At 46.0% G+C, this 12,056-nt stretch overlaps 1 protein-coding gene across 11 annotated transcripts in view; it reads right to left on the reverse strand.

The window, feature by feature from the left end:
• LOC118386029 (receptor-type tyrosine-protein phosphatase S-like) overlaps positions 1-12,056 on the reverse strand; it is a 286,681-nt gene that overhangs the window by 111,262 nt on the left and 163,363 nt on the right. For all 11 annotated transcript variants that reach the window (XM_052526699.1, XM_052526698.1, XM_052526696.1 and 8 more), the window contains one exon: positions 4,070-4,258. In XM_052526699.1, the coding sequence (XP_052382659.1) occupies positions 4,070-4,258 (189 nt within the window). The remainder of the gene's footprint in view (positions 1-4,069; positions 4,259-12,056) is intronic.

A 12,056-nucleotide genomic window follows, 5' to 3' on the forward strand; every position in this document is an offset into this window, starting at 1 on the left:
CACGTTACTCTCGCTCCCTCTGTCCCTCCCTCGCTTCTCTCTCGCTAATCTGCCCGGCCTGACAAGGCCAGCCAGGGCCTGGGGTCAGGAGCCATGGGGACGGGAGAGAAATGTCAGGCCTCCTTCACACCTCCAGAGGAACTCACCTCGGGGATTCTGCATGCAAATATCACAGCTCTGCCAGCACAGCAGTCAGCACTGTCTCCAGAGGCTCAACACTACACGAGCTGCGTCCAAATGCAGCTCATGTTTTTTTATCTGGCTATAAAATCGCCATCTTTGTACGTGGTAAACACAGTGGCATGTGATACTAGGATGGTAGTGTGTGTTTGTGAGGGACAGGGGTAAGAGTAAGCTGCTGAACGCTCAGTACCCCCCACCCCCAACCCACATTGGGGGACCCATCAATCTCAGAATCGCCCCTGGGTCAAGTCTGCCTGCAGGTAAATCAAGTGGCTACAGCAACAGCCAACCAGCAACCAGATCACGCAAAGGCAAAAAAAAGACAGCCCCTATTCAGGAAGTTTAACCACCATGGGAACTTTTCTAGCTTTCTTCCTCGGCTTTTAAAAATGCATGTCTCCAAGGGCACTGTCGGCAGTGTCAGGAGTGCTGTACACATACCTGGATACGTTCCCATATATCACTGACGAAGAGATGCCTGGCACCAAAACGAAAAGTTAATGAATGCCTCGGCTTTAAACAAACGGAGAGAGGCATGGCGTACTCGGCGGAGAAAAAAAAGCACCAACCTCCGAACTTCACTGAACAAAGATGGAATCCGAAACGCATCTCTCACACCTCAAGAGAGAAACAATATTGAAGTATTTCTTCTACCTTGAGCGTTTGAAGCGTCTGCTCTGTTCCTTTTGAAAAGGGGAATTAAAGATGAGAGTTCAGCTGCTTGACTGGAAATGATCGCAGCTGAGGGGGTTTGGGTGCGCAGGCCTTTGCTCATCAGCATAAATTCAGCTTGCTGGTGGACTGGGGTCTGCAGTAGCAACAGCAAGCCGTCTTCAACAGAGTCGGGCCCCAAAGCTATCATCGCTAGAACAGGCCTTTATACCAGACAACTAGGCATGAATTTGAAACGCCCTTTAATTTGCCCCAAAATAGAATAGAGTTATATAAAACGCAGGCCTCTGATAAAATCAGTAGAGTAGAAATGTGGTAAATAACCAACCCAAAAAAAGGGCTACGAAGCTTTAAAAGACAGTGGGGGAGTACTGGGCAGCAGCAACAGTATTTCTTGAGAAAATATTTGGCACAGAAGGGAAGGTCGAGCTGGCCACAGCGTGGGGGCTGGAAGGTTCCGCCACACAACGCTCCTGCAACGCCCCCAAAACCTGGAAATAACTCCAATTCACCCCGTCACCACTACACTTTCCAAGCCTTTTTAGACAGGTTCACTGAAGCCCTCGACTGTGTGCTTTCTCATGTGTGTGTGTGTGTGTGTGTGTGTGTGTGTGTGTGTGTGTGTGTGTGTGTGTGTGTGTGTGTGTGTGTGTGTGTGTGTGTGTGTGTGTGTGTGTGTGTGTGTGTGTGTGTGTGTGGGACAAATGTAATATTAAGATTTTTAGGTCATCTTAATATTTTTATACTCGTACACTCATCTCATTGTCCTACACCTCAATAATCGAGTCAAACTTCTACGCCAGAGCATTTGAAACTGCCTACATAGAACCATATGACAGAGGAGGTGAGAGTAGCTTGGCCAACATAGTACTGTTTTTAAGTAGAGGGTGAGAAGTGTGTGCGACACACAAACACCCCACCCAGGTTCCTGTCCTTGTTTCACCTTTCTACTCAAATCTGGGAGCCAAAGACGGTTCACATTAGTGGGAGGGAATAGAGAAAATGTTTTTTTTTTAATGTTAAAAAAAAGGGAGGGTAGGAAAAGGACAGAGGGAAGAAGATGGGGAGGAAGAAGGTGGGGGAGAGGACATGGGGCATGCATTTTAAAAGTAGTTAAAATGCCATCTGCTTCGGGGACAGTGGGGGGCTTGTGGACTTAGACACTTACCAAAGGCTTCTGGAAATTATAAGGGGAACAGAAAAACAAACAGATAGAAGGAAAAACAGAACAATTTATTTTACGGTTTGGTTTTACTCCGGGAGTAGTACCAGATAGAGTTCTGGAATGACACTGTTTAGGTGGGTTTTTTATTACCCGAGAAGGCAAATATTACACGACATTTTTCACACAAAATGTCATATTCACACAGGCGTTCAGGTAGTGAAGATGTTATCATTGAGTAAATGTAGCACTTCTTTACTTGTGTGTAAAACTGCCGTACTTAAAATTTAAAATGTTAAAATTGTATTTAATTACACTTTATTTCATTCTTCTGGCTTTATTACCGTTACTTGACAAAATGTAATTTGCCAAATGCCTTATTCATTGTAAAATGCCAGGAGGTAAAACATCTGTGATGCATATCAGGGACAGAATATTAACCAATGTATTTGTATGTATTTATAAAATTGGAAGTACATTTTGACATTTTAGACACTTTAATTATCGAATAGAGTTCAACTTCAGGTTAGAGAATTAGTTATATGGTTGAATTAGTTATGTTGCTGTCCCGTTTTGTTATTGTTATTGTTATTGTTTAGTTGTGAGAACTGTTGTGGGTCAGCTGAAGGTCAAATGGAGGTTGTTGAAGTCTGCATGATGTGTGTTCAGAGTGACACGTCATCGTTTCAACAGACAGACAAGACACAACACACACAGAGATACAGCGAGGCAATCCGCTCTGGGTGCAAAAAGCAGACGTGCAGAGAAAAGTAAAGACATTGTGAAACAGAGAGACAAGTGAGAGACGCAAACACGGGGTAGAGGTGTACAATATCAGACAGCTCACGAGACGAAAATACTGTACCAACCCACCGCACCCACCTTTCTCTGAAACTCTTTGAGCCTCACTATGAGCAAAAAGGTGCAAACACACAAACATCTCAGGATGTCAAGCCTAATCATGTTTCAGTATGCATGGTTGTCCGTACAATCGAAAAATGAATGTGCCTCCTAAGGTTAGAGCCCAGGGAGAGCTCTGATTGTGTGCTAAAATGACCCTAAACATTAACATAAATTAAGGGGAAAACATTTGCTTCCTAGGAATCCCCTACAGTGGATTGCTGTCCTCAGATAGGGAAGTCAAGAGCATTTTGCACACAACCTCGGCACTCCAAAGCACTCTGAGAGCTCCTGATACCCCCACAGGGTAAACCCTGTCCACTAACACCAGGACACGGAGCACTCGGAAAGTTGTACAACATCATCTAAGTGAGCTAACACTTTCTTTTGACACCATGGGATTTCTTGTGGTGAAATTGAAGTGTATATTTTCAGCTACAACTTCTGGCGGGCCAAAGGTCATAGAAAACAGGCATTTGTTGTTTGCTACATTTCCAAGAGTCAAAGGTCCATAAAAACTGCAATTTTCTATTTCGGTCATATCTAGCCAGCCTTGAATGTGGATACAAATCAAGTGTTTTTGTGCGTAGTTCGCAGGGATCATAAATAGGGCAAGAACTCGATTGCAACAGACTCTTTATTTAGTGTTGTTCACCCTTTTACATTAGCAGCTGCAAATCAAATGGGATGCATTGGATTTTTCTGATGACAAATCATCGACCCACAATATCTACCCCCTGTTGCCTGGGGCCTCTCTTGGGCTGTCATTTAATTAGGTATGTAATTATACTTTTTATTTACTGGGTCTCTCAATAAAGTTGAATCAACGGCGGCACCTCTTACAGTATTGTGGGGGTAACAAGCCTCTCTTTCTCTCTCTGTGACACATTTCTGAGTCCTCGTGAATCCTTTTTGAGTGAGTCCTGCCCTCGATCAGAGGTATTGAACAGTATCAAGCCCAAAATCACCCTGCCAGTGATCACGTATCAATCATAACATTTCAGGGCTAAGCTATAGCGCTCACAAACTGAATCGTGTGCGCTCACTTTTTTTGTACCATTTCAAAATCCTTCAAAATCAATCGGGGCAGCTGAAGGTGTAGCTAAGCAACAGGACACAGAAAGTCAAGCAAAAAGTGCATCACTTCCTTACCTGAGCGCAACTGTTTGATTCGCCCGTTACTTGCGTTGGGGTCTATAGGCAGGAAGTCCTTGAACCAGGTGATTTCTGGATCAGGGTTGCCGCTGGCAGCACAAAGCATGGTGGCCGTCCGTGTGCGCTCCACCACTTTGAGCTGGGGACCCATGTCTATGTTGGGGAATCCTGTCGGGAGCAAGTCCTCTGTAGAGGGGACAAAGGAAAGAGACATGGTTATGTATACCGGTGAAATTAATTGACTAGCTACATCGCTACTGCAGTAGCACGACTCCACAGTGAGTCTAAGCAAGAGTACCTAAATGGCTATCGTTCATCAACACTCTTAGGTAGTTGGTTAAAGCAATACATGTCCTGCTTTAATGTGACTAATTCAAATGGAGGCTGTGTTCCGTGAGAGTCACCAGAGTGATCACTGTACTCATTCTAACACAGCTTTATCCACATACCTCTACTTACACTTAGGGAAGAAAATAGCATGAAGGATATAAAAAATAAAATACTTCCTTAAATATCATATTGTATAACCTGATGACAGATCAACACCCTAACTGTATCCTCTAATATGCTTTATCACAGGACTAAAGGACAGTGACCATTCAGTCACCGAATATCCTGATCTGAACAACGGCAGACAGCTACACCTCTAAAGTTTGGGATTACGCTCGGCGCAGAGACAGATCAACTCCGATAAACCAACAGAGCATATTGGGATCATAATTGATAAACCCACAAAACTACACTCCTCTGAGGCCCAAGAAGTCCCGGCCTTACTCACCGGGGGACGGGAGACACTGGAACCCGACTCCCGAGGAGGGAAAAAGCAATCCTGACCGGCAAATGTTTTGTAATCCCAGAAACAGCCTCCTACTTCCTCATTCTAAATGGGTATATTGGGCTGAGCCAATCTAAGGAGGCGCGGCAACCCACACAAACACAGCTGACCAATTAGAATACAGAATACCCAGCCTGAATTTCAAGTACCTGTGAGTGAGTATTCAAACAAATATAAACAACAGCTTGTGCCCGTTGTGTACCACCAAGCCCACCCCAACCACACTCCAAGACACAACAACACTCACGGCTACGATTAGAGAAGTGCCTTGTCTATCACCACTGGTCTTTCCATAAACAAACACTAGTAATGCTAGTCAAAGCGCACTTTCGAACAGGGAGGGAACACATACAGCACTAGACGGCTAATTAGCCATTCAGTTGTTTTACACTGTGGCAATTTAGCAATTACTGTAGTACTTGGTCATGCACGCTGAACCAATTTAGCGCTATCAAGCAACGAGGGGCTAGTTAAGAGGTTTACAACTAGCAGTGCATTTCATGCTAAGTGTTATTAGAATGGGGAATCTCCCATTGTTGCTAGTCTTCTGGACATGGGCTCTGGAGCGTCTTCATTCCTGACCTCTACTCAGAAGAGCTGAGTCGTGACTCACGGTTGGGCATTGAGAACCTGGGACTACCCCCTGCAGTGTAATATGCATCAGACGCCTCCGGCAACTGAGCCAGCTGTGAAGGAAAAACAGGGTCAACCTTACAGCAGAGGTCATCTCTTATCTTCAGAGTAAGGACAATGACCTCACATGAACTGCCAGACATCATGACGGGCATGTCAACTCCTGGAGACCGCTTGATTGAGGAAATAAGGCCAGTCAGTTTAGTTTGAGTCACGGAGAAGAGTGGTACAAGCAGGGGTAAGCAGCTATCCCGGGTGAATAAGAGAGAGAGAGAGATTATCCGAGAGGAAGAGAGAGAACGAGAGTAAAAAAGTGAGGTTGGAGAGAAAGAGAGCGAAGATGAGTGAGAAACAGACAGAGAGAGAAAGCATGAGCGAGAGGCCTCTAAAGTAGGCCCCCTCACAGACTTCCAAGCATGGGTACTGACACCAGCAGAGAAGACTAAATATTTCAGTATTTGGTTCAAAAGAATGAGAGGCATTTGTGCTGTTTTAGGCTCCATGCCGAATCCTCCCCATTGATTATTAACGAATGCTGATGTATGATCTCTTTGTACTGCGGTTCCCCTGAGGGCTGAACGCTGCAACGAGCCTGTATTTCATCCCACACTTGAAGATGGGACAGAGCTGTGTGAGTCTCCCTTACTCTCTCGCTCTCTACAAGTCCCTCTGTGACATCAATGTACTATGTGTTAGACGCGTTAAGAGTTGTGGGACTACGCTACCCCCTCCGGTTATACTGGCAGGACAGACCTGTGTTTTCCCCCACAAGAGGCAGGCTATGCTGTCCCACTTCTCCAGGAGGCTCTCGGAGATGTCTGACGTTGAGCATCCATCCACGCTTTACAACACATTGAGTTCGCCTCAACGGCCTGGAAGTGGGAGAGCGACTCATCGAACCACATCTAGTAGTAAATGAAGCCACGAGAACATACGACGAGTAATTTGGTTTTGAGTATAATTCAATTGGGCGGGTGACACAGGGATATCAGTGCAGAGATGTCGGAGCGAACGGAGCGAACGAGCAGTCGGACAACAAAAAGTACCGGGGTGGAGGAATCACAGAGCAATTACACTATCATTACCCGCTGTTCCCAGTTTCGGGGACAGCAGCCGAAAAATCTCCCTCCTTGGTAAATACCATGCGGAAGCTATTAGCTACCCCGGGATTGTTGGTGGATACAATCTCCCCTGCCGATAGAACCTGCCATGCAAGAATAAATAAATCACTGTTTTAAAAAAATGAATGTTAGTTCAGGGTCAGCCAGCCTGAGAGAGGGAAAGGAAAAGACAGAGAGAGAGAGAGAGAGAGAGAGAGAGAGAGAGAGAGAGAGAGAGAGAGAGAGAGAGAGAGAGAGAGAGAGAGAGAGGGAGAGCAGACAATGACGAGAGTTGATTGTACCCAGAGTTTCCCTGGGGGCGTCCTAGGACTGGCATCGATTATATTTGTGTATGACTGGTGCTCTCCGCAATGGCAACTCTCCGGAACAGATCAAATCAGCCCTGCTGCGACCCGATCGGTCAGTTGCACAAAGCCATTGTTTAATTCGCCAGAAGGGTGTCCGAACGCTCATCGCTCATCATCATGCGTTTGTCAGCCACGCGGCGACTGGATTTTTTACACAGGTAGCAAGTACACCCCCGCCCGGGTCAGCTCCGCAGTCCTGCCATGCCTGTTTTTGTTTTAGGGCTACGGCTAATGCACTAACCCCCACACGTATCCTTAATTGGAGAGATTTCAAACGAACCTTATCCATTAGACTAAAAACATCTCCGATCACTCAGCGGTTACATTGGCTTTCGCAGGAGAGCGGGGACGTTGAAAGCATACTTTACCCAGCATGCAAACCGGTTGTCGCCCCCATATTTGTAGAGGGCTTTTGTTTACTGTCGCTTTTAGAAAACACGTGTCCCATTGATGCTTGAAATTGGCAGTGCCTTGCAATTACGTGTTGGTGCTCTTGCAGAGGAATTGGTATCTGGGCAGCTTAGTCTGACCCCGGCCATCCTCGGAGGCTGTGCGTCTGAAAATGGTGTCATTATGACGATCGCAATGTTGGATTACATATGTTATCTACGCCATCCAGCAGCTGGCTGAGGACCCGCAAAGTGGCGGCGCAAAGCAGGGATGGCGCTCATTATCCGTAATTGTCTTTAATTGTGCTGCGCTCTTGAATGTTATTACGCAAGAGACAGGTGCAAAGCCTTTAATCTGATAGGTAAAAGCTTAGCAGCCGCATGACCACACAACATCTGTGGACTCGCGCCTGCTGTCACGTCCCGCTTCTCGGCTTCTGCCAGCTACGGCCCACACAAGACGGTCATCTTGAGATGGAGTTTTTACACCCATCATTTACACACAAATCATTCCACTTCTCCTGACCTGGACTTGTGAATCAGAGCGGACAGGGTGTAAAATGCAACTTGATAGAGTAGCTATTGAAGCAAACAATGTCACCCTTTCTGATAGGCAGGCATCAAAGCTCCATCCCGAAAGGGGTTGGGGGAAAAAAACAACACTTTCCCAGCGTAAGCCAGGGGACTGCAGCGAATGTCATCAGTGAACCTCCCTCCCCCGCACTTATTACTCATATTATTATTTTCACTTACCGAAATGATTTAATTTCATCAGTGGCATAATCAGGTTAACTGATTACCCCTCGCCACAGCCAGCAATGGGGCTTTAGAAAAGGCTGTACATTAATATCACAGAGAGACTGTGGAGGGAGAGAGGGTAGAGAGGGAGAGGGAGGGATGAGTGCTGGGGCTGCAGAGACACACACACACACAGAGAGAGAGAGAGAGAGAGGGAGAGAGAGAGAGAGGGGTCCACTTGCAAAACAAGATTTCATCAAATGGGACAAACACTCTGCATGCAGAGTTCTGGAAGATTCTCCGACATGTCCAGAGGAAAACTACAAACGATGCATGCAGTGCAGAATTAGGCCAATATCCACAAATAATAAAAACTCAAAAAAGAGCAATTCAGGTTTGGAAACATCTAAAATACAGTGACCCCCTCTCATATCATTACCAAGCCCTGCAATGCCAAGAGCTGAGCAAAGAAAAGAGTCCCCTCACCAAGCTGGTCCTGAGTTCACAAACCTGTTCTACTCAGGACCAGAAATTCCAATCAATCAGGATAAACCAAATTACAACACAGTCAAAAAAAAACTATATTGCTTATTGAGAAACACAAACACAAGCACAATGCAGTGCTATCTGGCCCTAAATCGACACTACACCGTGGCTAAATATTTGACCATGTTTACTAATCAAAACCTTAGAAAAAACCTTGACAAAGTACAGGCTCAGTGAGCACAGCCTTGCCATTGAGAAGGGTAGACACAGGAAAACCTGGCTCCCTGTAGAGGAAAGGCTGCGCAACCACTGCACAACAGCAGAACCTGAGACGGAGCGGCATTTCCTGACAAAATATCAAAAATATTAAACAATTAGAGAGTGTAATTTTCCCAAATTTGAAACCCTTATTCAAGGTTTCAAAGACCTCCCTGATGAGGATAGGCTACCCGTCCTGTTGGGGGAGGATGCAGAGAGCTGTGGGTTGGCAGCGCACTACATTACTGCCTGCCATAAGATGAGGGACAGTGTCTGACAGACCAGTCAACCTGCACATGTCCTCTACTGTGTGCTTATTGTTATTGTTGAATGTATGGTTATTATTGTTGTTACTGTTGTCCCGTTGACAATTTTGATTGTCATTTTAATTTATTTTTACTTTGTAAATATCCAAAATAAGCTTTGGCAATATGTACAGTGCCTTGCGAAAGTATTCGGCCCCCTTGAACTTTGCGACCTTTTGCCACATTTCAGGCTTCAAACATAAAGATATAATCATTAGTTATCATCATTTAGGTCAACATTGGATCATTCAGAGATCCTCACTGAACTTCTGGAGAGAGCTTGCTGCACTGAAAGTAAAGGGGCTGAATAATTTTGCACGCCCAATTTTTCAGTTTTGGATTTGTTAAGAAAGTTTGAAATATCCAATAAATGTCGTTCCACTTCATGATTGTGTCCCACTTGTTGTTGATTCTTCACAAAAAAATACAGTTTTATATCTTTGTTTGAAGCCTGAAATGTGGCAAAAGGTCGCAAATTTCAAGGGGGCCGAATACTTTCGCAAGGCACTGTACATTGTTACGTCATGCCAATAAAGCAAATTTAATTTAATTGAAAATTGAGAGAGAGAGAGAGAGAGAGAGAGAGAGAGAGAAAGACAGATTTAACATTTAACTATTCTGCAGCCCCAGCTGTTCAGACTTACTAACTAGCTCCAACTGTTTACGGGTGGTAACCATAGCAACAAGGCCACTGAAGCAGGCTAGGGAGAAGGGTCCATCTGCAGACTGCATTTACTACATGCCGCTCCCACTACATGCTGGGCTCACTCTGCGTCACTTACTACATGCCGTGCCCACTGCCATTGAAGCTGCTAACTAGCTAGGACACCGGCGCACAGTCCTTTACACTTGATTATTGTTGTTACTGGTTGTCCCGTTGACAATCTTGATTACTATTGTTGTTATTTTCATTATATTGCAAATTAATAACCTCATTTCCAAAGTACGCTCTGGCAATATGTACTTTGTTACATAATGCCAATAAATAAATTTGAATTTCATGTAATTCAATTTAGAGAGCGAGAAAGAAAGGGAAAGGGAAAGGGGGATACTTAGTCAGTTGTACAACTGAATGACTTCAACTGAAATGTGTCTTCCGCATTTAACCCTACCCCTCTGAATCAGAGAAGTGGGGGGGGGGGCTCCCTTAATCGACATCCACGTCTTCGGCGGCCGGGGAAGAGTGGAGAGAGAGAGAGAGAGCGAGAGAGAGCGAGAGAGGGTCGGCTGGTGAGGCTGAAGATTGTTTGTGGGGGAACGGTAGGGGGATGGCAGAAGCGGGCACAGTGGGAAGCCAGGTCTTTCAGGGGGTCCTGGGAAGCGCCGTTTTTTTGGCTGCGCCTGTGTCAGCATGGACCGCCACAAGGGGAGAGGGGAGGGAAGCAGCGTAGGAAAACTAATCACGGCCTCTTCGTCGTGCTCCCCTTTGGACTCTACAATCTCAGGTAGATAATGGGTATTATGCAGCATGTGTTCAACCTCTCCTCTCCTCTCACTGCATTTTCACAGTCTGCATGCTCTGAGAGGTGACCGGCGCCTATTGGTATTCTTCACACTTACCGCGGGACCAAGAGAGGAATTTACATCCAAATCTCAAAATGGAGGGGAGAAAAAGGTTTGGAGCCGCTCCAGATTGTAGTTAGAACAAGTTTTTGTCGGGTCAGCTTCTTAAACATAGCGGTCGCAGGGGCCCTGTGCCACAGTGTATCTGTTTTAGGAGAGCGGTTTACACTTCCATTCTGATTGACGGACTGTGGCCTCAGCAGCTTTTCAGCTCTTGTGCTCGTCAATTCAAACAGTCCCCTCACTGTGAAGAAAGCTTTCCTCTGGCGTATGAAGCGGTGCTGTGAGTGCTCCACAGACACTGTCCAGATCCCTGTAAACCCAGAATACAACCTTATTAGGCCGCACTTGTAAAGCTATCATCACAACTGGCCAAACTGTAAGTAGCCTTTGCCACAAGCAAAGTGTGTTCCAACCACTGTAACGGCAGCCCAGTAGCAGGTTTTTTTTTTCCCGAGAGCCACGTCCAATAACAACCACAGCTATAGCCTCTGGGGCTACACATTTGTCACGTCTGAAGCCTAAATGTGGACTTGTTTCAGTGAATGCTATTGGGTGCCCGAGAAGTGAGAATCCAGGAAAACAGGGTGGACTGAAGTGACAAAGGTCTTCACATTTCCCTACTCTCATCGCACTTCCTCTTCCTCCCAACACCATCAATTGAGCTGAACTTTAAACCCCATACAGCACTTTGAGATACAGAACTACAGCCTGACCACCAGCACTGACAGCCAAAAGCCTTTATGTCAAAGGCTCTCAGGGCCAGAGGCTATGTTCAGCAGCTTCCGCACTTCACAGCTGAGTCCAACACAGGCTAACGTAGGCCGCCGCCTTTCCCTACCTCAGCAAAAGACAAGAGAGAAGTAATTGCCCGGGACAGCTCCGAACCATCTCTTGCCTGCGAGGTGGCAGTACCAAATTTGAGAGAGGAAAAAAAAGCTCTACTCTGTTTCAGCCAGTGAACTAGTGAAGCATTGCCCAGCGTGCCAGCTCACCCGGGTTCCCGGGTGGCCCAGGGTTAGACAGGGGAACTCCAGGGGAGACAGGAGATGAGGCCGGGCCATTAGAAGAAATGCCTGTCCTCTGATAGACACGACGTCGACCAGTCAAGTTGCATTCGGCAGGGGGCACCTCACGGCATGGGCTTTCACCTGCATGACACACCTGCAGGTTCGCCAATTAAACAACTTCCTTTCGATTAGTAGGCCAAAGACACAGAACTATTTACTGCAATATTGGCCTTATTACCTATATCTGTGTTTCAAGGGGTAGGATTTCAGTTCAATTGTTGACACCCCCCAGTCAATAA

Source organism: Oncorhynchus keta, chromosome 1, assembly GCF_023373465.1.
Source record: "Oncorhynchus keta strain PuntledgeMale-10-30-2019 chromosome 1, Oket_V2, whole genome shotgun sequence".
In the NCBI taxonomy this organism is placed as follows: Eukaryota; Metazoa; Chordata; class Actinopteri; order Salmoniformes; family Salmonidae; genus Oncorhynchus; species Oncorhynchus keta.